Source organism: Loxodonta africana, chromosome 11, assembly GCF_030014295.1.
Source record: "Loxodonta africana isolate mLoxAfr1 chromosome 11, mLoxAfr1.hap2, whole genome shotgun sequence".
NCBI lineage: Eukaryota > Metazoa > Chordata > Mammalia > Proboscidea > Elephantidae > Loxodonta > Loxodonta africana.
In genome coordinates, this window is record NC_087352.1 from 21,513,717 (window position 1) to 21,526,369 (window position 12,653).

The 12,653-nt window shown below is 44.9% G+C and overlaps 2 protein-coding genes across 10 annotated transcripts in view; both read right to left on the bottom strand.

Moving 5' to 3' along the window:
* LOC100655051 (zinc finger protein ZFP2-like) overlaps positions 1-10,892 on the bottom strand; it is a 67,000-nt gene extending 56,108 nt beyond the window's left edge. Inside the window, exon 1 of the mRNA XM_064294200.1 lies at positions 10,874-10,892. The gene's annotated coding sequence lies outside the window, so the exon portion shown is untranslated. The remainder of the gene's footprint in view (positions 1-10,873) is intronic.
* The window catches only part of LOC100655338 (zinc finger protein 665-like), a 33,344-nt gene extending 22,367 nt beyond the window's left edge, over positions 1-10,977 (bottom strand). For 2 of the 9 annotated variants that reach the window (XM_064294188.1, XM_023543462.2), the window contains exons 1-2: positions 10,874-10,911; positions 310-1,822 (exon numbers count right to left, since the gene is read on the bottom strand). In XM_064294188.1, coding sequence (XP_064150258.1) covers positions 310-480 — 171 coding nt within the window. In that variant the 5' untranslated portion in view covers positions 481-1,822; positions 10,874-10,911. The other 7 variants (XM_064294186.1, XM_064294184.1, XM_064294185.1 and 4 more) reach the window with 7 other exon arrangements.
* Positions 10,978-12,653: the final 1,676 nt, after the last annotated feature.

The following is a 12,653-nucleotide window of genomic DNA, read 5'->3' on the forward strand; positions in this document are numbered from 1 at the left end:
CTAATGATGTAAATAAGGTGCATGACACCCTTGTGGGGGTGGGAGCATCCATGTAAATAAGGTGTATGGAATCCTAACGGGGGGATTGGTTAGTTTAAGAGAGAAAGAGAGTTGTAACACTGAAGATGGCAACAAGATGCAACAGAGAAACAGTGGCAGCAGAGACAGGAGACCAAGAAGAGACAGCACAGTGGGCTTCCTGGTCCACGTAGCAAGAGAGTTGAGCACCTTTGGGCTAGAGGCTTACTGGTGGAGTGAGTTGCCTCCAGGCACTTATCGACAGAGCTGAAAATGCTTTGCAATACTTACTTGCCTGAGCAGGTCAGAGGCTGGGCTGAGGGTCCAAGAGGCTGAAGAGTCAGAGGGATGTGTATCTGTGGGCATGGCTGAGAAGAGGTTGTCCTGATCTAAGAACTCTGTCCTGAGAATTCCTGTACCCGAATGGTAGCCTGTTACTTTCCTAATAAACCCCATAATCATGAGTATTGTCTGTGAGTTCTCTGTGGTTTTTGCAACAAATTACTGAACTCAGCAGAGAAGTAGAGAGTGTCGTGGGAGGGACAGTTAGTACCAGAATTGGTAAAAAGGTTGAAGGGTGGAGGCATGTCTGACTTCTGCCTCACAGTAATCAGCCTTGGGGAGCTGACCTTGATTCTCCTTTCTCCTTGTGAAGTTAGAGGTGGTCAGATGCCCCCACAACACCATTGTTACATGACCCAACTCAGAGGACAGGGGCTGGAGCTTGAATTACATGAGATCCTGAATAAAAGTTCTGGTCACTGATGCTCTGTGTGCTCCTTGGTTGGTGAAAAACATCAGTGCATGTGGGAGGGTAGCACGTCCTTTGGGATACAGAAATACCAATTGAGAACTCTTCCTGACCTCACCCTATGTGACTCTTATATCCTTTTATCTACCATAAAATTGTAATTGTGAGGATAGTACTTTCTGCGAGATCTGTGAGCTGTTCTATCAAATTACCAAACCCAAGGTAGTATTAGAAGCTATCAGGTCGGAAGTCAGGGAAGCTGGGACCCCCTGAGCTTACAGCTGATACCCTACCGATGAACACACTTGGATTCAGAGAAGTGAAAACTGGGTCTTGATTTTCCATGCATATGTACTGTGAATGATTTAAAGAATCTCCTGCTAGTAAACATTTAGGTAGATTTCATATTTTAAAAGTGACTATGGAATAAAGTATCCTCTATCACTGATGCCTGTTACCAAACTTCCCGTTCCATACCAAATCATTAATATTTTGGAACCAGTAACACAGATGCACTTGCTTAGCCATAAATGTATTAAAAATCAGGCCAAGTAGGTTTCTAAGTCTTCTTTTCCAGAATTTTCAGCTGTTCCTATGGATTAATACGGCACATAAATGTGCGGTTGCCTTAATTGTGGCCCGCAGAGAGCTGACACGGCATGCAGATGCAGAAACTAAGCACTCCCTGCTACCCACCATCACTGAGTCCAACCCAACTCCCATCAGGCCTGGTGTGAAGCCCTGCCCATGATGCTCCCCAAATAAAGCCTCTTCCCAAGTCCCAAGTCACTGGGTCACACCATGAAATGAAATCTGTGTGGAGGTGAGAGGGGACTGACTGAAATCCTGGGTGAGCGCGAGCAAACGTGTCAGGAAGGACCTGTCAGTCAGAGGAGATGAGCAAGTTCTCGGGACAGCATTTCAGGAAGGAGAGGAAAGAACCATCCAGTGAGAAGAGGACTGTTACCTGGGAAAGAGCCATTTCGGACTCCTCTTAATCTCTTATTCCTCCAAACGTCTTTCTCAGGTAAGACGAGTCTTGAAAAGTCAACCCTGAGTGTCAAAAATATGCTGTTAAATGCTTAGAATCAATACATCCCTTTCCCGTGCCACTAACCACACATATGAGGAGGACCTCACTGTGGGAGAAGACAGTCAGTCCCTGCTTCTTGCTGTACCACAAGGGATTCAGGGACAACAAACTCCTACACAGAGACCAATAGGCGAGTTTATTGTCCTCCTTGCCTGGTGCTGCCCACACACTGCACTGCAGCAGGGGGATCTGAGCTAAACTGATCCTCACATTTAGGTCATAGAACTTACTCTGACACCAAATCCCAAGCAGAGCAGAGCTTCTACCCCTTCCACTGGAATGGGGACTGGTCTCAGACCCAGAAATGGACAATGCAGAGCCTCAGTGCTCAAAGCTAGATGCAGATTAGAATTACCTGCGGCACCTTAAATCATTCTAGAGGCTGGGCCCCACCTAGAATATTTGAAGGAGAATCTCTACGGAGGGGCCCAGGGATGTGTTAGCAAAACACATCAACAATTCTGTGTGGAGCCAAGCAGTGGAAGGAGGAGCAGAGAGAAATGCGCAGAAAAGGTATTATGGGCCAGGAATGAGGGTAAGGGTGCGGCAGCAATAGGAGGGTCAGAGAATATTGCCTGGAGAAGGTAAGACCAGAACAAAGAGATGAGGGAGGAATGGCCATTTGCCAGATGTATGTGAGGGACCAGGGAGTTCCAGCCTCAGGAACCAGCCATGTGAATGCCCTGAGGAGTTAGAGATTCTGGTAGTAGGAAGTGACAAAGGCCTGTGTGGCTGGCGACAGTAGTAAGTAAGCAAGAAGACAAAAAGGAGACGAAGTCAGAGAGGTCCTGGGAAAGCATATCAGGAAGGGCAGGGATCTTCAACTAATTTTCTCTCACACCCCAAGGGAATTTTGGGAACTGTATTCCCTCACCCATTTTAAGATAACATCTGTTGTCTTAAAGAGGAAAAAGGCTTTGTGAGGCCAACATGAGCACCCTCATGTGTTCTGGTAGTTCTCTACTGTTTTCAGAATCATTCTTATGTAAGTCCCTGGCACATAGGTACTATTATTCACCACCACTATAAAACCTTTGCCCTCCCACTGCAGGGAGCAGAGATTTGCTCCATCCTGCTGCCACTTAGGGCCTGCCTTATGTGTAAGTCCCCCTAATAAACTCCTTTGCTGCCACCTGGAGCTGCCTCATTCTCTAGTCTCTCAGTGCTCTCCATTTTTGGAGGCAAGTTTCATGTTTCAAGTTCATGCTGGGACAGTTGGTGAGCTAACCAGAAAACTGAGGAAACGGTGAGCTGGAGCAAGGCCTCTACAGCAAAAATCCCAGGTTGGCCAGTGACCTCCATGTGGGGAGGTCTGGCCCATATGCTTGATGTGTGTGGGACCACCACATGAGTTAGGAGATGCCCCCAAAATGCCAAGTGGCATAGCACAGTTGAGGGAAAACAAGAGCCTTCATAACTCTGGAAAAGTAACCAAGAAAGTAGCTTTCGCATCTAGTCACCTTTTATCAACACTACCCTGATCTTTGCCTTTGGCACTTTCCTTCCCCCCATCTTTACAAACCTACATAAGAGCATTTCTAGTTGATCATCCTATTTGTGGACTTGGCTGCTTAATATGTCAATACCCTATGGCTGCTGCTCTATGTCTTTTGGCTGACCACTGACACCCAGCTAGCTGCTGAAGAGCGTATAAGAGCTTTGCAGGAATTGTCACAGTTGGAAAGGGATGTGCGGCCACAACTGACGTATCGAGCAATTGCATCCACGAACAGGATGATCAACTAGAAATGCTCGCCTGCAGATTTGTAAAGATGGGGGGAAGGAAAGTGCCAAAAAGCGAAGATCAGGGCAGTGCTGATGAAAGGTGACTGGGATGCAAAAACATGGAATCCTGAGGAGAGTGCATCTAGTAGTGACTCAGATATGGAAGTAACAGTCAAGGAAGAGCCTGACTTTGCAGAGTGGCCCCTCCGGGCATGGCCACTCATCACCCATAAAATGAAAGCTACCTGCGAGCCCGATGACTACAGACAAGAAATCCCACCTGTGAGTTCCATGACACCCCACTGAGTTGACTGAACTGTGTGAAAAATTCCAACAGAAGGGAAAGGAAATCATTTCAGCTTAGTTACTACATCTGTGGGATACCGGAGGAGACTGTGTCTCGTTAGGGGCCCTGGTGGTGCAGTGGTTAAGTGTTTGGCTGCTAACCAAAAGATGGGCAATTCGAATCCACCAGCCGCTCCTTGGAAACCCCATGGGGCAGTTCTACTCTGTCTAACAGTGTTGTTATGAGTAGAATTGACTCGATGGCAATGGGCTTGGTTTTTTGGTTTGGTGCTTCTTCAAATGGAGCCAAGGCAGAAAAAAAGAGTAGTATAACCACTCGCCTACCCTCGGGCAGTACTTATCCGCAGCTTGGAACAGAAGGCATACAAGCCCTCACGCACGGATCATCTTGGATTATAGAAGGGTGTGGTCAAATCAGGGGGGTCTTCCTGGCACTGTTGGGAAGTGGTCTTCCTTAAAGGAGTTACAGCAGCTAATACAAGAGCTAGGTATGTGTCATGCCATTTATTCCAAGCACTTTCAGGGACTAGACAATGAACTCTTCACTGCAGAAATGAAAAAGATCCTACAAGCAGCCCTGCCCTCCTGGTACGACACCCTGGTGGCTGTAGTTAGTTCCCTAGTGGGCCAGATGGTCTACCAGATGGGACAAGCCGTAGCCGACTTGGGTGAAACTGAGAGGGCTAGAGAAGGGGATGCGAGCCGTAGGAAGAGAGAAAAGAAAGGCCAAAAACCCTGTCAGATGACCATGTAAGAGCCCTTTGAAAATAACCCAAAAGCAGGTGTGGATGGACTTAGTAGCTGCTGGAATGGCAGTAGAAAAGATAAATAAACAGCTGAATGAGGTTTTGGTTAACTTTTGGAAGAATCTGAAGCTGGAGCAACAATACCGCCCTCTGGGTTCCACTGCCTGCCCCCACCCCCTACAGTGAGGAAGTACCCCTTGGCACCCAGTGGACCCCACGAATCCCTAGGGACCAGGGGTGGGGTCGAGGTCACTTGCAGATCAGGGCCCTGCAGGCCCCATGCAGAGGTCACAATACATTAGTCAAAAACAAACAAGCAGCGAGTGCTGCCTCTGGTTGATACTGGGGCAGAACGCTCCCTTATCTTTGGAAATCCTGAACAGTTTCAAGGACACCCCCTTGGCGGTTAATGGTTATGACAGAAAATCTATCTGTGTACATCAGGTACTCCTGACCCTACAAACAGGACATACTCCCCCTAAAAGTACCAAGTTTATATTTCCCCAATACCAGAATACATTCTAGGGGTGGGTGTCCTCATGAGACTGACCTTGACCACATCTGTGAGAGAATTCCAGCTGTAGGTGACAGTGGTAAAAGCAGTCTTGTGAGGGAACTTGGCATGCGAACCAGTGACCCTGCTTCCACCAAGGAGAGTGGTAGACACCAGGCAATATAAATTGCCCAGAGGATGTAAGGAAATCAGTAAAACCACTTCAGAATTAAAAACAGTAAGTTTTAATAGCCCTGTGTGGCCCTTGAAGAAACCAGATGGGTCCTAGCATATGACCATGCACTACAGAGAGCTTAATGAGGCGGTCCCTCCTATACATGCTGCAGTCCCAAACATAACGTCCTCCCATTTGCCATGGTGTGGTTGCCAGTGGCCTCTTTTCACCTGCCCCATCATTGTCCATTAGTTTCATTACATTGATGACATCATGTTAACTGCAACAGATGATTCTCTGCTACAGGAGGGTCTAGACACCCTAATCATCCACCTACAGGGGAGAATTTTGGCTGTGGGTGCAGGGGCCAAGTATATCTGTAAAATTCCTAGGGGTCATCGGTTAAGACCCGTGTGTTGCCTGAAGCCATGGTTGATAAAATACAAGATTACCTCAACCCTAAGAGGCCAAAAGAAGTGCAGTCCTCTACAGAGCTTTTAAGATATTGAGAGTATTTATTCCCCACTTGGCCCAGTGCTTCAGAATTAACTGGCAAAAAAAAGATGCCTCTTGGGATTGGGGTACTGAACAGCAGCAAGCTTTCAAGAAGTCAAAGGTGTTGGTTGCACAAGTGTTAAGTGTTCAGTACGATACCAGCAAGACTTCTTTGGGGGGTGGACCAAGGTACTACCTGAGGCTCTGAGGTTAATAAATTTGCTCCCACTGGGGCTTCAGCCCCATGTGCCAGGCTAGGACCCTCTAGTGACCCTCCAGCAATGTACAAGTACCATTGCAGACTCTGGAAGCGTACCCACCAAAATTGTTACTGGAACAAATCAGCATGGTCCTCTGGACGCCTCAGGACACGTCTCCCAGAAAAGGAATGAGGGTTCAGCTTAGGTAATAAGCTCTCTGAGCAAATATCTTCAAAGTGCTAACAGTCATTTATGAAAAATCCACAGCTAATATCATATTCAATGGAGAAAGACTGAGAGTTTTCCCATTAAGATCATGAACAAAACAAGAAAGCTCAATTTCCCCACTGCTAGTCAATGCTGTATTGAAAAGTCCTAGACAGAGCAACTAGGCTAGGGGGAAAAAAAAGGCAACCAAATCAGGAAGGAGAAAGTAAAACTATCTCCTTTTGCAGATAACATGATCTTATGTATAGAAAATCCCAAAGATTCCACAAGAAAACTATTAGAGCTAATAAATGAATTCAGCAAAACGACAAGGGACAAGTCAACATCCAAAAAATAAAAACATCAGTCTGGTTTCTATACATCAGCAATGAGAAAGGTAAAAATGAAACTAAGGAAAAAATTCCATTTACAAAAGCATCTAAAAGAATAAAGCACCTACAAATAAATTTAACCAAGGTGAAAGACTGTACACAGAAAACTGTAAAACATTAAAAGAAATTAAAGGAGGCCTACAGTGCAATGGATTTCCCTTTTATATGGCCTTAGGTTTGTAATTTCACCAAAAATGATTGGCTGGGCCACAGTCTGCTCTGCAACTGGTCTATTTCACGCACCTTGCAGGATTTGCTATTCAAATAGAGGCTTGAAAATCCAACCAACAGGACTGAATGACTTGCAGTTCATCAAGGGAATTGGTCAGTTCGTGGTCCTGCTGTGTAGGCCATGGCTTGAAATTGACAAGGAATTTGTTTATAGAAGCAGCCAACCCCACAGAGGTTTTCTAGAGAGAAGAGGCAAGGATGGAACCTCAAGACCAATAGCCTGGAATAGAGCAGTTTGGACCCGGGGTCCCTGCAAGCGGAGCCTTCTAAAACAGCTGTAATATGGGTCAAGGCCTGATAACACTTAAGATGGCAAGAGGGCCAGAAAAGGGGCAGAAAGGGGCCCAGCAGCTGGGAGCTAGTGAAAAGCGGCCTGGAAGGGAGCCCTGGTGGCAGAGAGGCAGCAGTGAAGACAGAAAGCTGCTGCTGGGAAAGCAGCTGAGAGCTGAGCAGGCTGCTACACTAGCCATGAGTGGGGCCAGTTAGCAATGAAGAGGCCAACGGTGGGGAAACTGAAGGCAGAGAGGAATGCAAGGCCAAGAGGGGGCATGCACAGCCATGAAGGGCTTGCGTGCTTGCACGGCCAAGACCTACTTATATGGCCAAAAGTAGCTAAGAGAACTGTCATAGTTGGAAGCTGTCCTGCACTGAAGAAAGGAGGGATGTGCTCTCCACCTCAGAGGAGTCTTCCAAACCTTGCCTATGTGCTTCCCGATCCTCAGTCATTCCTTCAACCTACAAGTTGATCCTGATCTGAGTTGTAATCTGTTACTTCCTTAAAAAACCATGTAACTTTGAGTACGGGCTCTGAGTTCTGTGTGGCCATTCTAGTGAATTATTGAACCTAGCAGAGAAGTACAGAGTGCCATGGGGGAAACAGCTGATGTCAGAAATGGTGAAGAAGATGGAGAGTGGGGGTACCTCTGGCCTCTACTTCACAGAAACCAGCTTTGTGCTGATCCTGATTCTTATCCCAAAGGAAGCTAGATGAGTCCTGACGCTGCATTACAAGGCCTAAATAAATAGGGCATTCCATGTTCATGCATTAGAAGGCTTATTAATATAGTTGTCAATTTCACCCAAAGAACTCTATAAATTCAATTGCAATTCCCACTAAAATTCCAACAGCCTTCTTTACAGAAATAGAAAACCAATCCTCAAATTTGTATGACCCAACAATCCCAATCCTAAGTACATACCCAGAAAAAATGAAAACAGGAATGCAAACAGAAACCTGTATACCAATGTTCATTGCAACACTTTTCACAATCGTCAAAAGGTGGAAACTAAATTCTCATCGACAGATGAATGGATAACCAAAATGTGGCATATACATATAACAGAATGTCACTCAGCCACAAAGAGAAATGAAGTCCTGATGCATGCCACTACATGGATGAACCCTGAAAACACTGTGCTGAGCAAAATAAGTCAGTCATGATAGGACAAATACTGTACGATCTCACTTATATGAAATAGGCAAATATATAGCAACCAAAGTTTATTAGTGGTTACCAGGGATGGGAAGGAGGGGGACACATGCAGTTACTGCTTAGAGGGCACTGAGTTTATGCTAACGTTGGTGAAATAAGTCAGAAAAGGATAGTGATAATGGTTGTATAACATGAAGATTATAATCAATGTCAATGAATTATACATGTATAAATTGTTCAAGTGGCAATTGTTTTGTTATGTATATTTTATTATAATAAGAAAAACTTCATCATGAATTGATGAGCTCTGTTAGAACAAAGTTCCATGTCAATCCATTCCAGCCTTCATCATCTGCACAGAGATGACAAGAGGTACTTGAAGAAAACATCTACTTGTAGCTCACAGCTCACTATTTTAACAGATCACATGAAGGAAGAAAGTTAAATTAACTGGTTAATTCATTACCTGCTTAAGCTAGGTTTTATCTGTTAATATAAACGGTCACTGATACTCCTGCAAAGTGGGTTTTGAGATAGTCTCACATTATTATTTTTTTTAACATTATTTACCAGGTACCAAAGAATGTTTACAATATGTGACAAAGAGTAGAAAGCATGTAGGCCTAATAATTTGAACCAGGCACAGTTAATTTAAAAGGGAAAACAACTTGGAAATTTAAAAACAAATTTCATGAAGTCTGGAGTCAATGTGGGGAAAAAAAAAAAGAATATATTTAGGAAAAAATACTATGCGCTCATCATGGGATGCCATAAAGATCATTTCAGAAGAGCAAGCAAGCTGGGGCACTTGACTAAAGTAAAACGGATGGTTTAGAGTTTGGGGCTCTACTACATCTTGCATTTCTTTTAATATATATAAATCCCTGACTTATTCTTTGAAGCCCTGGTGGCACAGTGGTTAAAAGCTCGACTGCTAACCAAAAGGTCGGCAGGTGGAATCCACCAGCCACTCTTTGGAAATGCTGTAAGGCAGTTCTACTCTGTCCTGTAGGGTCACTACGCCGTTGGAAGTGACTTGACAGCAATGAGTTTTGTACTTAACTCCTTAAAGCCTGTGACTAAGTGTAAACTAAAGAAAGTTTTCCCGTTTTCTCAGTAGTTAAACTGAGAGAACTGTTTCATAAAATAGAAGCTATTAAGACCCTTCCTGAAACAATGTTTCATAAACAATGTCTCAAGAAGAGGACCTTGATGCTGACTCTTATCTAGATCTTCTAGGCAACTGCTGACAAGAAAAATTTCACTTGAGCTAGCTGTTTCTCAGAGAAATGTCCTGTAACCTCCCCCCTCCTAACCCGACTTCCAGTAACCTGACTTGTATTAATCTAAGTTTGTAATGCTCAATCAAAATTGTGCAGCTCAAGTCCTTTGTTCTCACCCTTTAAGAGGTCTTGGCACCTTCAGCACTTTGGAAACTTTGATCTCTCTGTAAAATTAAACATTTGCCCCAGTCCGGACTGTTATCTAACCTACAATAAATCTCCTTGCTTTACTTTAACAGAGTGTTTATTACTCTTAGGAGATACTGATTGTTAACCGAAATAAAAATGGATTCCTGTGGGCCGATAAAATGGCATCAGTGGTGGAGTGGGCAACTCCGAAACTTACGCCTAATAAACCTCTTGTTAAGCCTAGTTTTCTGTAAGTAACCCTCCTTGACCAATAAGATCCTGACACTGCTTAAATGGCATAAGCCAATCAGACATAAGATGTTTTTGCTGCCAAGTTTGTAAAAAAAAAAAAAAAAAAAGCCAGTCACTGCTTATACTCGGCAGAGTAACTTTCCATTTTAAGTTTGGTGCTATCTGATTCGTGAATCTTCTACCCGAATAAACCTCAGACAATAATTTTGTTATTGACTCAGTTCCTTTTGACAAGATTATTTAGCGAAAATTTGAAATTCAATAAACATTTTTTCAATAAGCCTGACAGGAAAATTATTATTAAGGCAAAAGTAAATCCATCTAAAAAATAAACATTCAAAGATCCTTTTCAAAGGCACCACGTGGCGACACAGTCATTAATTTCTTCCGTTTCACTCCCCAACCCACCTCACACCTGTAAAGGGAAGAGGGTGAAACAGAATTGTCTGAGACAAGTCACTGCTTTTTTATATACACAGAAAGGCGCGAGGTCGGGGTCTCTCGGGAGAGGTGGGGTCTCAGAGCCCCAGAGCCAGGGAGAGCACGGACGGCCCGCGCTGCCCTCCTGGGGCAACACTGCGGGGGAGGGGCGGCATGTCGCCAGGGACTCCCGGGTGAGGACTTGACCCAGCGCAGGGGGCCGGGGCTCAGGGAACGGTTTAAGCAGGAAAATGACGCGGCAGGGGTCCCCCACACGGTCCGACGGCTGGAAGGCCGGGGCGGAGACCCTCCTCAGTACAATTTTACACCGAAAGGGACGCGAAACCTCAGCCGGCGGCGAAGCGACTAAGGATGGGAACGTCTCCCGGCCGCGCCGAAATCTCTGGAGGTGGGAAGGGCAGGTGCGGGGACTTTATAACGTCCAGAGCGATCCCTGGGCCCGCGCGTGGAGGATGGTGACACATAAGTGCACATTTCTACCACAAACACGGAAATACACTCACCTCGCTGTGGACTTCCAGGCAGCCCGCTTCCGCGTCTGCAGTAAACTGCGGGAGCGCCCGGCGGCGGGAAGCGCCGCAATGGCGTGAAGGCGCGGCCAACCGGCAAGGGGCGGGGCGTGCAGACGGCCAGGCCTCCGCAGGGCTCTCGCAGGCTGGGAGAGGCTGGGCGGGGCTTGCATATTGGCCCTCACCTTTATTTATTTATTTATTTTTATGAGAAGTCCTTAAAAAAAAAAAACCCAGACCCACTGCCCTCGAGTCGATTCAAGTTCTTAGGTGGCTCAAAATGTTAAGCACTTTTCTCACAGCAGAAAGGTTGGTAGTTAAAACCTACATCCAGAATCGCCTCCTAGAACAGGCTCTGTATCCACTCCCAGGCAACTAAAAAGTAAAAGTACCAATAACAACGTGCTGTTTTGAGTTAGTGTTTAAGGCAAAAGCTTAGAGTTGTGTGGGACGCATATTCGAAGCTGCAGAGTTTTCCTCCTAGCAAGTTGAAAACGATTTAAGTGGAAGCTTATTTTTTGAATGGGTGGAGACGGGGGTCCTATGAGTAAAGTGGTACTGACTCAGGAGACAGGGCTCTGAGACGTCAGTGGAGGTCCATGTGAGAAAGGGGTTGGACCCAGAAACCACTCTTGCAATTACAACTTGAGCAATTTAATGAAGAAAGCACTGGAGTTGTCTGTGTAGGCTACGCAGACTAAAGCGTGAAATGCAAAACTGCGTGTGCAAATGTGCAGTTTCATCCTGATGCCTCTCAGAGCACCACTTCCATTTCTATACCTCACGCACCCAGGAGGCACCGATTCAACCCTATATTCAGTTCCTGTCACTTTTCCTAGCGCCACACCTTCGTCGTGGGGCGTGGAAGGTTAAGGGATGTAGTAATTTAGGTCACTAACCTTTGCTTAAAAAATAGCAATAACTTTAGAAAATACATATAAATTGGGCTTTTGTTCATCTATATACTTATTACTGTGTTCCATACTTGAGATGAATGATAAGCTTTGAGATAAACTTTGGTGGCACATTTGTTGAAATACTGAATTTGTAAATGTAATGTAATTTAAAATTCACTTGATACTTGAGAATAACTAGAAAGCATATTTTTTTAATTTAAAAATTATTTATATTACCTATTTTCTTTGTTTTCTATTTCAAAATATTTTTTCAGGTGTGGAAACAAACCCGATAAAATGCATTTGGTGCATTTTCACCTACAGAAGAATTAATTCTACAAGATTTCAATGGGCATTCGGTAGGGAGACCTATTCTTCTTTATATAAATCTAAAGGAAGTAAAGTTAGATTATCATGTTTCCAACAGCCTCATTTCTACTCTCAATAATTTTTAAGGCATTGTAACGAGATAATAGTAGTGGTAGCATCAGAATCTGTGTAACTTCAGGGAGGATACTAAGAATCAAGAACATCACCCCAAAACTGTTTCCTATGAGGTAGAGATCAAACATACCTTCACCCCCAACATTTTTACTAATTCTGACACCAGCCATCCCCCTCTCCACCCCCCACCACACTATCTACTTCTCTGCTGGCCTTCAAATGGTGCTTGCATATTGCACAGAAGAATCATCAGTAAACCAGGCATGAGTTTCCTCTTGTTCAGTCAAATGATCATAAGGAACTCCCCATGAGGCCATATGTGCAGACTGGGAGAGGGCAAGTAATGTGACAGGAGTGTGTAGACCATGGGCATTTGGGCCGCTTCCTCATGCAACTTACTTGTGGCCTCAGGTCCTGCTAAAGCCTGATCTCGT